General features: G+C 40.2%; 1 protein-coding gene across 2 annotated transcripts in view; it reads right to left on the reverse strand.

Moving 5' to 3' along the window:
- Positions 1-18,815, reverse strand: part of COL24A1 (collagen type XXIV alpha 1 chain) — a 270,456-nt gene that overhangs the window by 35,252 nt on the left and 216,389 nt on the right. For both annotated transcript variants that reach the window (XM_090049548.1, XM_090049547.1), the window contains 9 exons: positions 13,979-14,032; positions 13,258-13,365; positions 10,167-10,220; positions 8,515-8,568; positions 7,875-7,931; positions 5,490-5,543; positions 4,246-4,299; positions 4,087-4,140; positions 727-780 (listed from right to left, as the gene is read on the reverse strand). In XM_090049548.1, the coding sequence (XP_089905674.1) occupies positions 727-780; positions 4,087-4,140; positions 4,246-4,299; positions 5,490-5,543; positions 7,875-7,931; positions 8,515-8,568; positions 10,167-10,220; positions 13,258-13,365; positions 13,979-14,032 (543 nt within the window). The remainder of the gene's footprint in view (positions 1-726; positions 781-4,086; positions 4,141-4,245; positions 4,300-5,489; positions 5,544-7,874; positions 7,932-8,514; positions 8,569-10,166; positions 10,221-13,257; positions 13,366-13,978; positions 14,033-18,815) is intronic.

An 18,815-nucleotide genomic window follows, 5' to 3' on the forward strand; every position in this document is an offset into this window, starting at 1 on the left:
CATGTGTAGATGCACCCAGTAAGTCCTAAGTTATGTTTACAGAACATCTCCTGCTTCTCTCTGTTGCTTGTCCTTTGAAAAAAGGGGATGAATTAGTTTCTCTAAAATGAATACTACATTTTTAAAAGAATGTTTAATATCTCAGGTCAGGTATGTGACACAGTGGGATGCAGTTCAGGAGCATGGGCAGCTGTATCTGTCCCTGATAGCTATGGAGATTTCTGAAGGTAGTAGCCATTCAAACAAGAATATATAGGAGCCAGTAAGAGTGGCTAGTGGGAATGCACAGTGCAATTTAACTTGGTAATAACTGGGTTGGGATATGTAAACTTCACAGATAACTGATATAATTATAACTTTATAAATGGAAGGAACCTTCAGGCTATAGAGTTAGTAATTGTACCTCACTCCACTACGTTGAAATAATGCCATTAGATATCATTTAAATCCCTTTTTTATTTTATTACAGATTATTAAACTGATTATCACTTACGTGAAAGCCTCATTACACTCATTGGTCAGTGTAAGGGAACTTAAAGGGGGCATAAATTACTTATACATTGGCTTTGAATGTCCTTTATACTGCCAGAGCAAGGAAAAGTAGCACTGGTATATGCAAGAAACAGTCCTGTGGTACCACAGACATTGAACAGGCTTGATTTTTGTTTACAACATCAAATACATTTCTCCAGTTTACAAACAGAAGGCGAAATATTGATACTTAACTGGAATTCCAGTTTTCCCAGCGTGACCAGACATTCCCTTTTTTCCAGTAGGACCCTGGAGATTTCAACAATTATGAATGACAAATGTGGTCACATAAAAGAAACCTCAATTTGTTTTTCCTTAGGGAGAGTTTTCATTGTCCAAATCTGGACCAGGCCCTAGAAGCATATTAATCACTTCCATTTTCAGGGACCCACATAAGAATTGCATGATGTAACTGTATACTACTATGTATTTTTCTTAAATGTTGTGTAAGATTTTAGATCATTTCAGCAATGCAAGGGCCCAGCAGAATATTCAGAGTAACTCTGGTTAATTTTCCCACCTTACCTAATATCATCATAATGAAATACTTTTTTCTATAGCACCTTCATTATCGTTTAAAAATAAAATGAATGGATGATAAGAAATGTGATCATACTGCATATATGCTGAAACATCTATATTATAAAGATACAGTGTTATAAAACAAGGTTGATGCTGTGGGGAACATTTGTTTTATCTGAGCTACAAATACAATACAGACAGTGAAATAAACTTCTTCCGCTTACATACATTTTATTAAGTTAAATCTAATACAGTATATATCCATTGAGTAATATGTACATACATATACACACACATATATAGATATAGATTTATATCTATGTATTGATATATATCTATATTGATATATGTATGCATGTATTACTTAATGTATATAAAGACACTGACTTAGCTATTTGAATGTTAATGTTAGGAATTACATTTTCAAAAATGCCTAAGTGACATGGAAGACTTAATGCCGCTAAGTTTGAAAAGGCATGATGCAATTTTGAAAACTGTGCCCATAGTTCTTTTCATCCAAAGGAAAAGTTCCCCCAGTATATGATGAACTTTAAAAGCAATTATTGATCATGATATATCCAAGGATCACTTCAAACATCCAAATATACAATCACCTCTGCGTATAAAGCAACAGTGCACAGCATTATAGGGTAGATTGTGTAGAAAAGACCTTTTGAAGTTTTCTGGTTTAAATTATTTTTAACACACTTCTTGGAAGCAAATGCTAGTGAATTACCATACTGTACTAGATTAACCTAATAAAATGTATGTAAACTGAAGACAAAAATAAATAAAAAATACACTATTCAATCAACGCAAGCGCCATTAAAATAGTAATATACTGTTCCATTATTTAACAACTTTTTAAACTAAAGTTATAGTACAAAACTTCCACCAATTAAAAGTGAAATCTGTACACTGAATACCTTATATTGCTTTCATTAACAGTTCAGAGTTTTAAAATTAAAGTATAAAAGTACCAGGTTATAAAATTAAAATAGCAAAATTTAAAATTGTGACTGCCCAGTAAATTTTATTATAGCAGCAACAATTCACCCCAATGAAGCTGGGATTGTGTCAATAGTTTTGCTCTTGCATAAAACTTTAGGCCTGAAAATTTTGTTTCAGACTGGTATTACTTCCATTTTGGCATACAGAGATTTTAAGCCAGGACCATTTTTGACTCGCATAATAGAAATCTCCTACTGAGAGTGGGCCACACTATAACTACTTTTGTCCTATAGTGCTGTCAAAATCAATATGCCTGAGCTCATAGAAAAGATTTCACATTGGCACTGGTGTAATGATTTTAAATGAAGCATTCACTTTTCACACTGGCTACTTTTACTGTTATGTTGACTGTCCTGCTGAAAACATTAATGGCACTTTTACACGTGCTCTAGGGTGAGGGGGTGGCGCTTTAATTAGAGTGTCTCCAAAAGCCGCTTTAATTAAAGAACTACTTGTGTATCAGCATCCCCATACTTAAAATGGGGGTAGAGGCACTTCAACTGAAGCATGTTCAACCCTTTTATCCTATTTAAGTTGCAACAAGAATAGTTCTTACCAATCATCACTGTTGTTATTATTCTTACATTTTAAAAGTCAATAAAAAGTCAGCTTATGGCAGAACATGAAATACCTTTGGCAACTTTCAACATAGAATCAGAACAAAGAATTATTTACGAAGGAAAAGATTTATATCTGACCCTTGACAGATCTTTTCTATCATGATTATTTTGTACCAAATTCCATATTTCCAGGCTTCAACCCAGTACACCTAATTTTGAATGCATATAATGTGATTATTTAGAAACTGGTGCTGTATAAATCTGGGTATTTGTCCAGGGCTAGTTTGTCAAGTGGATTTCCATTAAAGAATCTAAATAAGCATTATTCAAATATTACCAAAAAGAGGAACAGATTCTTAAAAGTTTTATCTACTTCATGGCAAAACCACTTCTCCATCAAAAGCACGTTTGCTACCTTTGGTCATTTCAAAATACTGGAAATTTTCCATATATTTCATGATATTTTTTCCTTCATGTACGAAAGGAAACCAGTATCTTTACCCTCAATACCCATTTAATGGTATAAAGCTCTAACAATTTGTGCTGTGCTTTGAACCACGTGCAAGCAATTTATCGCATCTTTTCCCTATAAATCTACTTACTGGAAAAACAGTCCCAATATTACAAAATAGTATTTCTTTTACAAGGAAAATACAATATGACAGTATTAGACACTGTTATATCAGTGCTAATTCCATACATGTATGTCATGTAGGAGCCAGATTGTAGTTGATCCTTGTGAGGTGAAAGAGATAGGAAATGTGTGCAAGCGGCTCACCCAAAGTACTCTTCTGGCTTCCCTGACAGCAATAACACAGTTAAGCAGCTTCAGAATGCTTTGTTCACAAGGACATTGCACCTTTGCATAGCTGCTGTCTGAAACTAGTGCCTAAAAGGCATTCCAGTGTCTTTGGTGAATGTCTATTAACAATTTCCAGTATATTTGGAAATATTCATATAATAAAATATGGCCAAAGGAGATTTTCAACAAGTAATTGGGCCAAAATGCAACCAACTTCCAAAACATGCGGCAGCTTGAACTTGGCTTATTTTGAAATTTAAAATATCTTTCAGAAAATAGAGTCCAGCAAAAAAGGGCCTTCTCAAAAGAAATATGGAGAGAAGAACTGTACCAAATTTGACTAGGCTCATGCCAAAATCATGGAAGTCCTGTCATATCCATCTCTGTATAGATTTAGGTCTACTATGTTTTTGTTCATAAAGACTTTGACAAGACCTAGAGAATGCCAGTAAATGGCTAGGAGTTTCAGATTTCACGTTAGAAAAGAACTAAAGACAAAAGACAAATAGCACAGTTAATCTTTCAGTGCAGTAATTAGGAATCCTGCTTTGTTTTTAAAGAATGCCTTATGATTCTTCACTTTCTTGCTTTTTAAGATCAGTCATGGTTATGTTACAACTGCAAGCATAAAAGGTTTTCAATAAACTCCTATCTACCTACTTCTGAACCTCTCTCTCCTTTTGGTCCTTGTTCTCCCAGTTCACCTGGTTCACCCTTTGAAAAAAGAAAGATATCAATTAATTCAGGATGGAGACAAATTATTTTTCAGTAGCAAACAGATAAATAAAATAAATGCATCTCACTGTTCAAAACACTTACTGGAGGCCCTTGTTGTCCAATAGCTCCTCTTAGTCCGGGAAGACCCACATGACCCTATGTATAGGGAAAGTAACATGTTACTAGGAGGTGACTATGGGCCTCTCTACACATGCAGGTAAAAGCAGATGGAATCCAATGCACTATCCACACAACTGCACCTCCTACCACGTCAGATGTGCATGGCAGGAGGTGAGATTGTGGGATCAAGCATTAGATCCCATCATGACTTATTGCTGGTGCAGGGGGAGCCAGTTCTAGCTCCATGCACACCTTGGGCTGGGAGATTATAGCAGCACACCACAGATACTGGGACCCAGAGTCTGGGACCTGCCAGGTGCTGCTGAGGTTGAGAGTTTCCTCAGCTGCAGGACTCCCAGCCTTAGCTATGCACAGTGCCCCCCAGCAGCTGGGAGCCTGGTCAGCTGACAAGGTCCCAGCCACAAGGCGCAGATCCTGCTACACATGCAAATTAAAGCTGCATAGCAACCAGCTATAAAGTTACTACACATTTTCCAGCAATGACTTATAAGCTGACTGGACCGTTTTATGGTGCAACAGTTAATTTACATTTGTAGCCTGTCTAAATTAAATGAAATCTGTAACATGTACAAGGGGCCTAACAGCATCAAGCTCTGGTGAGTGAAATGCTTCCTTCTAAAGATCATTCCTGGGATGTGCCACATCGTCTCACTGACTTACCTTACTTAATCACACATTTAGTGGGCTTTTCTTCATTAGAATTCCTACTCAAAACTCACCACAAGAGGGAGTTACATATTGTTAAGCATTTATGCACTGTTTTGGACAGTGTATCATCTCTAGTTCACTAATTTATGTATTATTGTGGATGATCTGTACTACCTGTGTAATTTAGGCAGGGGTCAGGGGCTGTATCTTTTTTAATTGCTGCTGCTTAATGAGACAACATCAGTAATTATAAGGAAGATTCATCACTGGGAGATTATAGTTTATTTGTGTATTTGGAAGATTGCATACAGCAAACATAAGTGTTAGGATGAGATTTACAAACTGCTGGTGCTTGCTAATGATGACAAAATTACCAGTTCAAACAATATGAATTTCCAATAGGAACTAGTTGATAAAAATGAGGCATCAGCCACTTAAATACGGTGCCTTTGGTTTGTGTATGCATTAGTGAGAATGGCAGTTTTCTTTTGGTGCATTATACTAACCAGATGTATAAAAAGCCACATTCAAATAAAATCAAAGCAAGAGATATTTACCTTGTAGCCCTCATCACCAGGTTCTCCTCTATCTCCACGTTCACCACTAGGACCCTAGAGACACAACCAAAGAATGTGGTGTAACAGTTGACTTGAAATACTGCTGCAGTGATGTGACAAATAAAATTTGGGGCTTTCCTTCAAAACAAATAGACTAACCATACAAAATTGAGGATTCCAAATACGCAGTGTCAAATTAGACAGCAACTTTAAATCCATAGACTAACAATGGACTTTTTCAAATTAAAACTGTATTACAGTAGGACAAAAAAGATCGCTGAAGAAGACTGATAAAGCTCATGTGGATTTAAATCTGAAATAATTCTACTGAAGTCAATTAATTCTATTGAATTAATCCAGATACATGCCCATCTAAGTGAGATCAGAATGAAATCTGCAATGTCACTTGTTTTATTTAAAATGCAGAAGATTAGAGAAAGGTACAGTTCTCCTCATTAATGTGGAAAGGATAAATAAAAAACATGAGTTTCTCTTCTGAAATGACAAGGGTATCTAAGTACATTTGGAACTGGATCGATACAGAATGTTTGGATGTATTGCCTAGGAGAGGAAATCCTTAAGTTTAGAGCAAAGCCTTGTGTATGAGACCTCAACAGAGGGGAGGCAACAGGAGAGCCTCTACCTAAGCCACCAGTCACAGTAGCTGCATCACCTGCATCATCACCTGCTGATTCCACTTCAGGGGAAAGTCTAAACTCCCAGGTACTGGGTTCTTCCTCTGTAGGGTTAAGTGCCCTTAACTTTCATTGCAGCCAATGGACTAAATCTTGCTTCCATTAAATCAATGGGTGGAAAATCATACCCACTGGAGGCAAGGATGTTCAGCGCCTCCCGGAAGGCACCCAGCCGTAAAAAGAACCAGCCTTTTCCGTGAAGTTGAAATACTAGCACATAAAGAAAGCAAAGATAGCTTTCCTCAAAAATTTATTAGGGGATCATTAGTTCATGAACCACCACTATTCCTCGCTGGCTCATACAAACCACCCTATTCCATGCTCATCACTGTTATCTGAGGCCCTGCCCCAAATGCTTCCTGGCATATGATCTTTCTGCAGAAAGAGATTCTGGGGAGCTCACTTGTAAGGCATACCGGGGGCTATGACATTCCCCTCAGCTAAGTCTCCCTTTTCCTTGCATTTCCACTTAATTTTGAACCTTATGAAGAAGCCACACCTGGCTCCTAACTGGAATTCCAAATGGGATGGAGTGCCTCTGCTTACAGAGTTTTTAGTTTGTTAGTTCTACAGAGACAGCACAGCCATGGGTTGGGTTATTTCCTGGCTTATGCATCATCATAATAATTGTTAACTAAGTTCCATCTGAAGATCCAGGCTTTGGTCTCTTTTACATCTTGAAAGATTGCTGCCTTCAAAGTCATGCTCTTTGGCTTGTCAGAGGTGTAAATAATGGCAGAGGACAAGCAAAATTAGTTTACATAAAGTTGTATAACTGATGGTGGAATCAGTTCCTGAATGTGAAACACACTCCTGGCAGACATTCAGTTAAAGGCATGCTGGGATCTATCTGATCCATGATCCCAACAGTCATGTTTCCTGCCATGCCACACATGCAGATCAGATCCCAATCATGCCCTATTACCAGCATAAGGTAAGCCACAGGACAGCACTGGAGCCCTTGGCTCCTGTGTGTTTCTGTGGTTGGGAGCACTGATCAGCTGACTGGCATTCCCAACCTTGGGAGTGCACCTAACACTTAAGGCTCTGGGCACTCCCAAGGCTGGGAGCAGCAACAAGTCCTTAAGTGTGATGATAACCAGCCAAAGTTACTGCACATATTTTGTGTAATGACTTTGTGGCTGTTTTATCATACAATTAATTACAAGAATGTGTGTATGAGTTACTACTTAAGATGGGATTAACTGGTGAATCATGTCTTGAGTGTAATGTCTTCCAGGGCCTCACATAACAAGGGTTTGGGAGCATTTTAATTATTTGGATATGTTCCTAATTGTTGTAAATGGTTGCTGATAGTGCACAAGCTATTTTAATAAATCAACAGTTACAGAACTCACCCGTTCACAGCTGTTAGTCAAAATCAATTTTGGGGTAGTAAAGCAAGCAGATACAGTTTGAAATAAACAAAGGAGGTCAAATGATGTTCTAGTCTAAACACAGAATTTAGCTTAATTTAACATTGTGTGCAGAGCTGCTGAGTGAAGAGTTGTGTACACAGTTACTTTTAAGAGCAGATTTTACTTTTAGGATTATTTTTAATGACACCAGGTTCAATATTTTTCTGCAAGGAAGTGACCCCAGACTGCTGAGGTAATTTTAGACCATTTATTTTGTCTATTTCTCTTGTCTTGAAACACTAATATAACTTTCTTGAAAAAGAAAGACCTACTGGTTCACCTATGGGCCCAGGTAGTCCTAGTACTGTGTTGTCTTCACCTGGGTAACCCTAGAAGGGAAATAATTGTTAAAATTTTAATAATGATTTTTTCTTCATTAAGTATAAATATTTTAATACAGTCTGATTTTATCTTGAATATGAAGGAAAATAAATATTTTAAACATTGCACATACATACATATGCATTTATAGACAATACAGCAATTGACTGCAATTGGTGGTAGTAATTGCTAAGATCAAGGCTGCAGTTTTTATGACAACCCAGTACTTTTACTTATACCACGCTTTCGAAAACACTCTCATTTGGGCTGAAAAATTACATGCTTCCTAAAGGCATTAAAGTCAATAGTGCTGCTTGGTACTACAAAAGGTGTTTGCAGAATGGGGAACTACTGATTTAAAACCTGAAGCATTTCATTAGAATAATTCATAGCTTCATCCCAGGTGTATACTTGTTCTCATATTTTAACAAAGGGTGTCACATTTCAACACAACACCTTTCGATGGTGATGGAAATAGAAAGGCTGTGAAATATTGCTTTGAAAAAGGCACTGATAATATGTGAATGGGCAGTAACACTTCCACAATTTACAGTCATTAGGATTGTAAGGATCCAGAACCCATCTCCATACCTTTTCTCCTTTGGGGCCTGGAGGGCCAGGTGGTCCTGGTAGACCCTTGTGACCCTAAAAAATAAAAAGAAACAACTATTTATAGGATTTCATATAGTACCTACGTATTATTTTTTGCTCCATAGCCACTACTTTGACATATAGGTTAGGGACAGACATTCAAGAAGCCTGAGCCTAAATTAATTAAATCTTTGCAGGTTAGTCTACCCTGACTACACTGAACTGGTTTGTAACTGGACAGACATCCCAGACATGCAGGCACATGGCTGCAGTGGCTCAGGCTAGAAGTGGGGCGGGGGGAGGGGGAGCTAGAGTAGCCCTCCCATCCCTTCCACAGCACTGAGGTGTGTGGGGATAGGGGGGCATGGCCGGACCCCTGCAGGATGCTCCGATTAACACCAGCAGGGAATTGATAACAGTATTTATCACCCCCAAACTCATCCCATTAAGAAAAAAATTGAGGGATGTTACCAGTTACCTATTGATTCTGCCTGTTGATTCAGCAGGGACCATAGCCAGCATGTGGTCTGCTAGCTAATATGCAGGCACCTCCTCAGCAAGGCAGAGAGAAGGGGGAAATTCCTGTTTAACAGGGAGTGGTGAGGGGAAGCAGCCTGCAGTCTATGCCGGAGCAGCAGCCAGTGAGCAGAGGGGAGGGGCCAGCTCTACTGTGGAACAGAGAGCCCCACCCAACCCATAGAGGATGATGGGATGCTAGGGGAGTCTGTTTTATCTTAAACCAGCAAGGGGCCTGGGACAGACATTGCATAAACTGGTTTGAGCCAAATCAGTTAAGTCTGATACTACATTAAACCAGGTTTATCTCAAACCGGTTTCAGCCATTTTATGTGCACTGAACATCTGTTCTGTTACAGGTTTAAACCAGTTTCTGATCACTTAAACCGGTTTATGTTTAATGTCTGTCCCTAGCCATAAGTTTTAGCCCCGGTCTGGTTTTGTGTACAAAGAGACCTCCCCCTTCAGAGGTCCAAGGTCTTTCACAGGGCTTTTTGTAGGCAAAAGCATCTTATATGGTTTCCAGTGCAGATTTGGTACATTAGTTTGCAGTTAATATTTGAAAAAAAGATGTGATGTGTCAATAGGGGACAGCAGGATCCATCTGTATTTTCCATACATTGCACTACTTTAGAATCCAATAATTATTTTTTTTGACATGAGCCACAAATGACCTGTGACTGTTTACTAACTAACCTCATTAAATGAGAAAGTTGCAAGCTTTGTTACTGAATGGGCAAGTGACCATCTAATCAGCAGATATTAAATTAGTTCTTGGAAACTGTTCTTTACAATCATTATTCAGGTAAATAGCACTTTCTTAGTGGTGCAGTTATCTTGAGTGCAATGGAATTCTTGGCATGAGCAAAGATTTCCAGATTGGGCCTCAAAGCAAGGGAAATGATTACATATGACACTTCATTCATTATCATGCCATCAAGATTAAGCTTTTGGAGCACTTGAATTTAAATTTAGTTTTTATGTCACCTACTTAGAAATGTATTTATTCTTAATACATTAGCTTTCCAACTAAATATGAGATTATTGGAAATACAGTGAAAGTATTCATATTATAGATGTACACATGTGTATCTAGCTAGATCCATGTCTGTTTATGAATTCAGTAATAAGCTCACCTCATAACCTGGAATTCCTGGCTCTCCTTCAGGTCCCATTACTCCTAAATGTCCCTGTTCATAAACAGCAGTAGAGAAAAAAAATACACTTTTTTAAGATATTGTGACAACAAATGCTTTTTAAAAAATGTGTATATTTTTAAAAGGAACCTTTATTGTTTAAAACACCAAACTTTGAAAATGAACTCTCTTTACCTCTATTAGTTACATGATGCTGTTCTTCTGTTTACTACAGAAACATACAGTCAAACATGTTCCAGCCTGGATGCCTGATATGAGGTTCCCAAATCCATATTTAGGCACTTAAAGGAGAGTACAGGCATACCTTGGAGATATTGCGGGTTCGGTTCCAGACCACCACAATAAAGCGAATATCGCAATAAAGCGAGTCACACAAATTTTTTGGTTTCCCAGTGCATATAAAAGTTATATTTACACTATACTGTAGTCTATTAAGTGTGCAATAGCATTATGTCTAAAAAACAATGTACATACCTTAATTAAAAAACACTTTATTGCTAAAAAATGCTAACCATCATCTGAGCCTTCAGCGAGTCGTAATCTTTTTGCTGGTGGAGGGTCTTGCCTTGATGTTGATGGCTGCTGACTGATCAGGGTGGTGGTTGCTGAAGGTTGGGGTGGCTGTGGCAATATCTTAAAATAAGACAACAATGAAGTTTGCCGCATCGATTGACTCTTCCTTTCACGAAAGATTTCTCTGTAGCATGCGATGCTGTTTGATAGCATTTTACCCACAGTAGAACTTCTTTCAAAATCGGAGTCAATCCTCTCAAACCCTGCCGCTGCTTCATCAACTAAGTTTATGTAATATTCTAAATCCTTTGTTGTCATTTCAGCAATGTTCACAGCATCTTCACCAGGAGTAGATTCCATCTCAAGAAACCACTTTCTTTGCTCATCCATAAGAAGCAACTCCTCATCCGTTAAAGTTTTATCATGAGATTGCAGCAATTCAGTCACATCTTCAGGCTCCACTTCTAATTCTAGTTCTCTTGCTGTTTCCATCATATCTGCAGTTACTTCCTCCACTGAAGTCTTGAACCCCTCAAAGTCATCCATGAGCACTGGAATCAACTTCTTCCAAACTCCTGTTAATGTTGATATTTTGACCTCCTCCCATGAATCATGAATGTTCTTAATGGCATCTAGAATGGTGAATCCTTTCCAGAAGGTTTTCAATTTACTTTACCCAGATCCATCAGAGGAATCACTATCTATGGCAGCTATAGATGTGCTGTCATCCAGGCTTTGTTGTTCCATTTATAGAGCACAGGCAGAGTAGATTTAGCATAATTCTTAAGGGCCCTAGGATTTTTGGAATGGTAAATGAGCATGGCTTCAACTTAAAGTCACCAGCTGCATTAGCCCCTAACAAGAGAGTCAACCTGTCCTTTGAAGCCAGGCATTGACTTCTCCTCTCTAGCTATGAAAGTCCTAGATGGCATCTTCTTCCAATATAAGGCTGTTTCGTCTACATTGAAAATCTGTTGTTTAGTGTAGCCACCTTCATCAATTATCTTAGCTAGATCTTCTGGATAACTTGCTGCAGCTTCTAGATCAGCACTTGCTGCAGCACCTTGCACTTTTATGTTATGGAGACGGCTTCTTTCCTTAAACCTCATGAACCAAACTCTGCTAGCTTCAAACTTTTCTTCTGCAGCTTCCTCACCTCTCTCAGCCTTCACAGAATTGAAGAGAGTTAGGGCCTTGCTCTGGATTAGGCTTTGACTTAAGGGAATGTTGTGGCTGGTTTGATCTTCTATCCAGACCACTAAAACTTTCTCCATATCAGCAATAAGGCTGTTTTGCTTTCTTATCATTCGTGTGTTCACTGGAATAGCACTTTTAATTTCCTTCAAGAACTTTTCCTTTGCATTCACAACTTGGCTAATTGTTTGGCGCAAGAGGCCTAGCTTTCGGCCTATCTCGGCTTTCGACATGCCTTTCTCACTAAGCTTAATCATTTCTAGCTTTTGATTTAAAGTGAGAGACGTGAGACTCTTCCTTTCACTTGAACACTTAGAGGCCATTGTAGGGTTATTAATTGGCCTAATTTCAATATTGTTATGTCTCAGGGAATAGGGAGGCCCGAGGAGAGGGAGAGAGACGGGGGAACAGCCAGTTGGTGGAGCAGTCAGAACACACACAACATTTATCGATTAAGTTCGCCGTCTTATATGGGCACGGTTTGTGGCGCCCCAAAACAATTACAATAGTAACATCAAAGATCACAGATCACCATAACAAATATAATAATAATGAAAAAGTTTGAAATATTGCGAGAATTACCAAAATGTGACACAGAGACATGAAGTGAGCAAATGCTGTTGGAAAAATGGCGCTGATGGAAAAATGGCGCCGATAGACTTGCTTGACGCAGGGTTGCCACAAACCTTCAATTTGTAAAAACTGCAATATCTGCGAAGTGCAATAAAGCGAAGCGCAATAAAACGAGGTATGCCTGTATCTAATTTTAAAAGTGCTGAAGACCTCAAATCCATGCAGCAGTTAATGTAAGCTGTAAGTGCTCATCATGTTTGAAAACCAGGAACCTAAATGGGAATTTAGACTCTTTAGTTTAGGTGACCATATTTAAAAATGTTGGCTGCTAGCAATGTATTTGTTTAGTTCACTCCTCCTGTGTGCAGATACACTTTACTTCAGTGGCATTACCATGTATTTCCAAGACTTTCATCAGGGTGTAGAACAGGATTTGGCACTGGGATGTTCAGATTTGTGGGCTAATTGTTAGACATAGTTTCCTCTTTGTATAGTGAAAGTTTGATTTGTGGTCTAACAAGTTTAAGGTGGTCAGTAATAAATATCCTTCATTAACACATTCAGTCCCTAGGTTAGGCCAGGATTTAGGGTAACTCTGTGTGATGACAACAGGCAGAGCGGAATTAGACAGTTAGACAATCAGTGAGAACTGCCAGTCTGTTCCAGCAACCTCACTAAACAAATTCTCTTTCATACACTAAACAGAGATCTGTCTATTCCCTTATATGAGAGATGCTATGCCTCTACACTGGAAATATTACTTCTTAAAATAAACATGTACTGCACTAACCAATGGACCTCTAGTTCCTCTTGCACCTTTAGGACCAATTTCTCCAGGTTGGCCAGGATCTCCTGGGGGTCCAGTCTCTCCTGAGGGTCCTAGCTGGCCCTTCTCCCCCTGTAGGAGTTATTTTATTAAAAGAAATTAGTAGAGAGAAAGAAATAGTTCAAATACCAGTTTATATTTAACAAACGACTGGGATTTACTATTATTCAAAAGGAATATTTTTTTTCAAATATTTTTATCCTTTAACAGTACTTTTTAAAAACAATGCAACTAGAATGAAGATGATTATACTGATAATTCACCACAGTTTTCTAGCTATTTCTTTTGTTTTAACCAAAACTTTATATTTTTATACTACAACTCATGGGCCTGAACTGCAAAATTCACATCCAGATCCTGATGTAAATTTCCCCAGTACTTTAAGAGGCCGGGTATAATGGTTCAGGCTTCTATCTATTACAATAATAATTACTGGGGCTGGTGACAAAAAAAAAATTGTCTAGTTTTAGGGCAAAGTGAGAGATGAGATGCAGACTGCTTGTTTTATGCTAAGTCTTAACGTGTTTGAGTTTGCAGCATGAAGCTAAGAGTAAGGCAGCAAAAACTTTCTGTGACCTCAGATCCATCATCACCAAGTGATTTTAAAAAATTCTTTTTTTAATACTAATTCACATCACAGACAAAAAGGAAGGAAGGAAAACAGGAAAGATGAAAAAGCCATTACCTTTTTCCCTGGACGACCTCTTTGACCTGGATTTCCTGGAGTACCTTCTGGACCCTGCATATTTGTCATGGAGGGAGAAACAGATGTTCAAACAGGACTCCAAAATATGTCTAAACTTTACTTCAAATTGGACATTCTAAGTCCGGCTTTTATCTCTTAGAGATGTGGGTGGAAAAATATCATTAACCTTGTCTGTGAGCAGATTCTAACAGGGTATATCATGTCAGAGAACAATTAAGTAAATAAGTACCAGCTTTTACCAAACCAATGAAAAAGTGCTGAAACAGCAAAAGACTTGTCTGGAAAGAAAATGTTATGGCAGGAATAAAATTCCTTCAAATCATCTCACTAGTGAAGTACAATACTGAGGCAGGGGAAAACAAAATTGGGAACATAAGGGTCCATAGTTAAAAGAAGCCCTAGTGAGAACAGTCATCATCATACAGATCTCACTGTAGGACTAGATGCCAGGCAACGTTATCCACAACACCTTGCTGCCAATCAGCTAGCAATCCTAACTGGGGGCCAACAAGGGAGAACCTGAACCTTAGACCTATGCTCCGCTCTCAGCTATTCAGATAACTTCAAAACACTATCTCACAAAAGCATGAGGTGCCAGGATCTCACTCAGCAGTTTGTCATTTCACTTTAGCTAGAAAGCCCAATGATTAAAGCTGACTGCCTGTGGGGAGAGAAGGTTAGGTTTCTTCTTTTAGAGGAGATGGAAAAATGGCCGTGCAAAGCATCCACGCCAGAAGATAGGCGGGTGATCCAGGCTGACCTGGACAAGCTCAGCAAATGGACAGACGAGAACCTCATGGTGTTTAACACCGAAAAATGCAAGGTTCTCCACCTTGGGAGGAAAAACCTGCAGTACCCTTATAGGCTCGGCAGTGCTACGTTGGTTAGCACTACAGAAGAAAAAGACTTGGGGGTCATCATTGACCACAAGATGAACATGAGCCTGCAATGCGATGCTGCGGCTAGTAAAGCGACCAAAATGCTGGCGTGCATCCATAGATGCTTCTCGAGCAAACCCCGGGACGTCGTTCTCCCCTTGTACTTGGCCTTGGTGAGGTCGCAGCTGGAGTACTGTGTCCAGTTTTGGGCTCCACAATTCAAAAAGGATGTGGAGAAGCTTGAGAGAGTCCAGAGAAGAGCCACGCGCATGATCAGAGGTCAGGAAAACAGATCTTACGATGACAGGCTGAGAGCCATGGGACTCTTTAGCCTGGAAAAGCGCAGGCTCAGGGGTGATCTGATGGCCACCTATAAGTTTATCAGGGGTGACCACCAGGATCTGGGGGAACGTCTGTTCACCAGAGCGCCCCAAGGGATGACGAGGTTGAACGGTCACAAACTCCTGCAAGACCATTTCAGGCTGGACATAAGGAAGAATTTCTTTACTGTCCAAGCCCCCAAGGTCTGGAACAGTCTGCCAGCGGAGGTGGTTCAAGCACCTACATTGAACACCTTCAAGAGTAAATTGGATGCTTATCTTGCTGGGATCCTATGACCCCAGCTGACTTCCTGCCCTTTGGGCAGGGGGCTGGACTTGATGATCTCCCGAGGTCCCTTCCAGCCCTAATGTCTATGAAATCTATGAAAATATCCAGGACCAATGTAAATTAAAGCCATCTTTCACTTCCCTCTTTTTTGTTTAGACATGAATCCAAAATGAAACTGTTGTTTTGAGGTTTGAAGGTGTTAATCTATTAGTCTGAACTTTATGGCTTGTTCTCATTCCTATAATGAAGCCAAATTAACATCCACGCTCTAAAACAGTGTTTCCGAAAAGTACCAGAGGCACACTTATTTTCTGTATTAAAGTTGGCAGCACATATCACTGTTACATTCAGGAAAGAGAGTGTGTGCATGGGCATGCACAACCCAGAATGCAGGCTGGCGGGGGCATTTTGCAGGTGTCCAGTCCTGGTGTCACTGCTGCTTCTCTCAGCCCCCAGCTGTGATATGCATGCAGCTTCCAGCCACTGAGGAGCTGTGCCGGGATGAGACATTTGCAAATTGCCACTGTTGCACTCTGCGAATGTGGCCTCGCCGTGCTCTACTCTGTGCTCTGCCCTGAATACATGCTGTGCCCCCCAGCTTAACACACAAAAAGGAAAAAAGAAAACTATAATTTTTCATGGCACACCCTTTGGGAATCACTGCTCCAAACATTCAGAGAATTTTAGGAAGTGCATACAGGGAAGGAAACAGTGTATTGTGATGGTCTTTGAAAGATGGAGATGAGCAAATGAAGAACCTTCAGTTAACCCACGTTCTCCAGACAGGTATGCTGAGTACAGCCAATCAAAAAGCCTGAGGCTGAATTGATTCCATCTTTGCAGGTTAGTCTAAGTTGCAAAGATTGAACCAATAAGCAAATGAACAGACATTCACTTTTGATTCAGAAAATGCAGCCATATGCCTACAGTGCCTCAAGCCAGAAGCCTTGGGGGCTCTGGAGCATGGCTTTCTGGGATGAAGCCAGCATGGACTGTGGGTTTTCTTCCTCTTCCTGCTGCCCCAGAGGTCTCTGGGATTTGCAGTCCAGACTCACAGAAGCAGGACTCTGCAGGGTAGCTCATCATTTCCTCTTCTTGCTTCAAGGTACCTCTGGAATTTGTTGACCACAGTTGCAGCCAGCAGTAAGCAAGCAGGCAGGGCAGCTCCATACTCAGGGGAAGAGAAGTTTAACCCCTCTCCCAGGGCTGTAACATGCTGGGATGCTGGGGGACTCTGATTTAATTTGAACCAGGAAGGGGTCTGGGACAGAAGTTGCATAAACTGGTTTGACCTAAATCAGTTAATCATTTACATTCAACCAGGTTTATCTTAAACCAGTTTCAGCCTTTTTGAAACTGGTTTATGTACACTGAACTTCTATTCTGTTACAGGTTTAAACCAGTTTCTGATCACTTAAACCAGTTTTGTGTAACTTCTGCCCCTAGCAGTAATTGTTAAATTGGTCTAGTTTACTGAGGCACAACAGGACTTTGCTGACAATTAAATTATATAATATTAACATATGCTGAAGCTCTGCTACATGGAGGACTATTTCAATATTTTAAGCAGTGCAAACACAGAACATTTAAAGTGTTCAAGATTCTTCAACAGTGTGCTACTGCTGGAACACAAGTTAAACTTATTTGGTTCTTTAACCTATCATAGCTGGAGGGCACAGCATGGAGGGCACAGTGTATTTTCTTTCATTTGGTTCCAAATTATAGGTGCCAAAAGAATCCTTGAGGGATGCAGATCATGCCCAGTAGCCCTTCAGAGGACACAGTGCTTGAAGACAGTACTTGCATTCTTTAACAGCTTGCCCTCCAAATCTATGTTTACTTAGAAGCCATGCTTCACTGAAACAGGAAGATTTAAGGGAGGAAAATATCATGAGAATGAGAAAGCAATTTTTTTGGTAAGGGAAGATATCTACGCTCTAAAAAGCCAGTTTTAGTTGCATTTCATTTCTAAAAAAGTAGATTGAACAAGTAAATTTTAGTTCCTGGGCACGAAATTGCATAGGAGAATTGCACTGTTTGTCACAATCTCCATCTTCTGACACACTTGCCAGGTAAGAGATGATTTTTTTTTAAACGGTGCTATAATTTGACTGACATTCTACTTGAATAAGCCATTTTGATGCCCTATTTTAGCTATCTGTAGCTCCTTACAGCAGTGTAATATTTGGATACACTTTAAATTTTACTGAAGTGTTAAAGTGTAATCCTATTTTCAGATAGAGTTAGATGTACTTCTTTTACACCCCTTCCTTGGGTTCACCTTCTCCATCACATCAAACAAACTGCTTGTCTTTACTCTCAAGACTTTCAGGGCCTATCTTTACTTGACGTATCATTTTTCATACATTACTGAGTGATTAACTCCTGCCTTAAATGGGCCCATGTACGGTAGTTGGAACTCCCTGACCAGCCACACTGCTGGTTTCCCCACCCGCCTCTGAGCATGCTGCCCACCTGTCTCGCCTACCATGCCTTGTTGTAATTAATTATATTGTTAATTAAGGCAGGAGGCTGCCCATTTCTTGTCCCAATGCCAGGGGGTGCTATCTGCAGCTCCATTCCTCCCCTATACTGCAGCCCAAGCCTTGCAGATGGCATCCAGGTGATAATGCTCCTGGCCTACAGCTGGACCAAGCTTAGCCCTCCTTGTTAGGCCACACACACATGCACATTCATACCACCCTCCTCTCACTAGGGCCTCACACACTCCACTCCCTCTCACAGGGTCTCTTTCACACATCAATAACTTATACTGTCTTGCTCCCTCTTCGAGCAGGCCTTTTTGGCCCATAGGCTTTAGCTAGCTTATTCCTTGGGTGGCAGATGTACTGTGTTTTGGGTCTCTCCCACAGCCCTCAGCAAGTAGTGGCCAGCCAATTACCCAACCGGGTCCAAGCTTGCCCTGGCCCCTCCTGGGGAAACTCTATACATTCAGACATACTGGGCTCCCAGCCCTCTGGTTTTCTCCCCACACTGGGTCCTCTCATCTTTGCTCCCTCACTGTGGCTCCACACCACCCCCTGACTGGGGCTGCGGGGCTTCCTTCCCTGGTGGGCTCAGGTGGCCACAGCCATGCCTGTCCCCAACTATCTTCGATGTTAGATGACACACGCGAAGGTGAGCACTGGGGTTAAGGTGCCCCTACCCACATTTCACCAGGGTGGTAACTGGCCTGGCATTTCCTGGGGGCTCCCATGCCACTGAGAGCCCCACCATGTCACCCACTCCTGGCAGGGTGCAGTTTTAGGTCATGCCCAGGAGCCCCCAAACCATCCCCTACAGCTCCTGCCCTTACCTCTAGGATGTTG

Source organism: Crocodylus siamensis, chromosome 5 (assembly GCF_052110815.1).
Source record: "Crocodylus siamensis isolate JL-2025a chromosome 5, ASM5211081v1, whole genome shotgun sequence".
Taxonomy (NCBI): domain Eukaryota; kingdom Metazoa; phylum Chordata; order Crocodylia; family Crocodylidae; genus Crocodylus; species Crocodylus siamensis.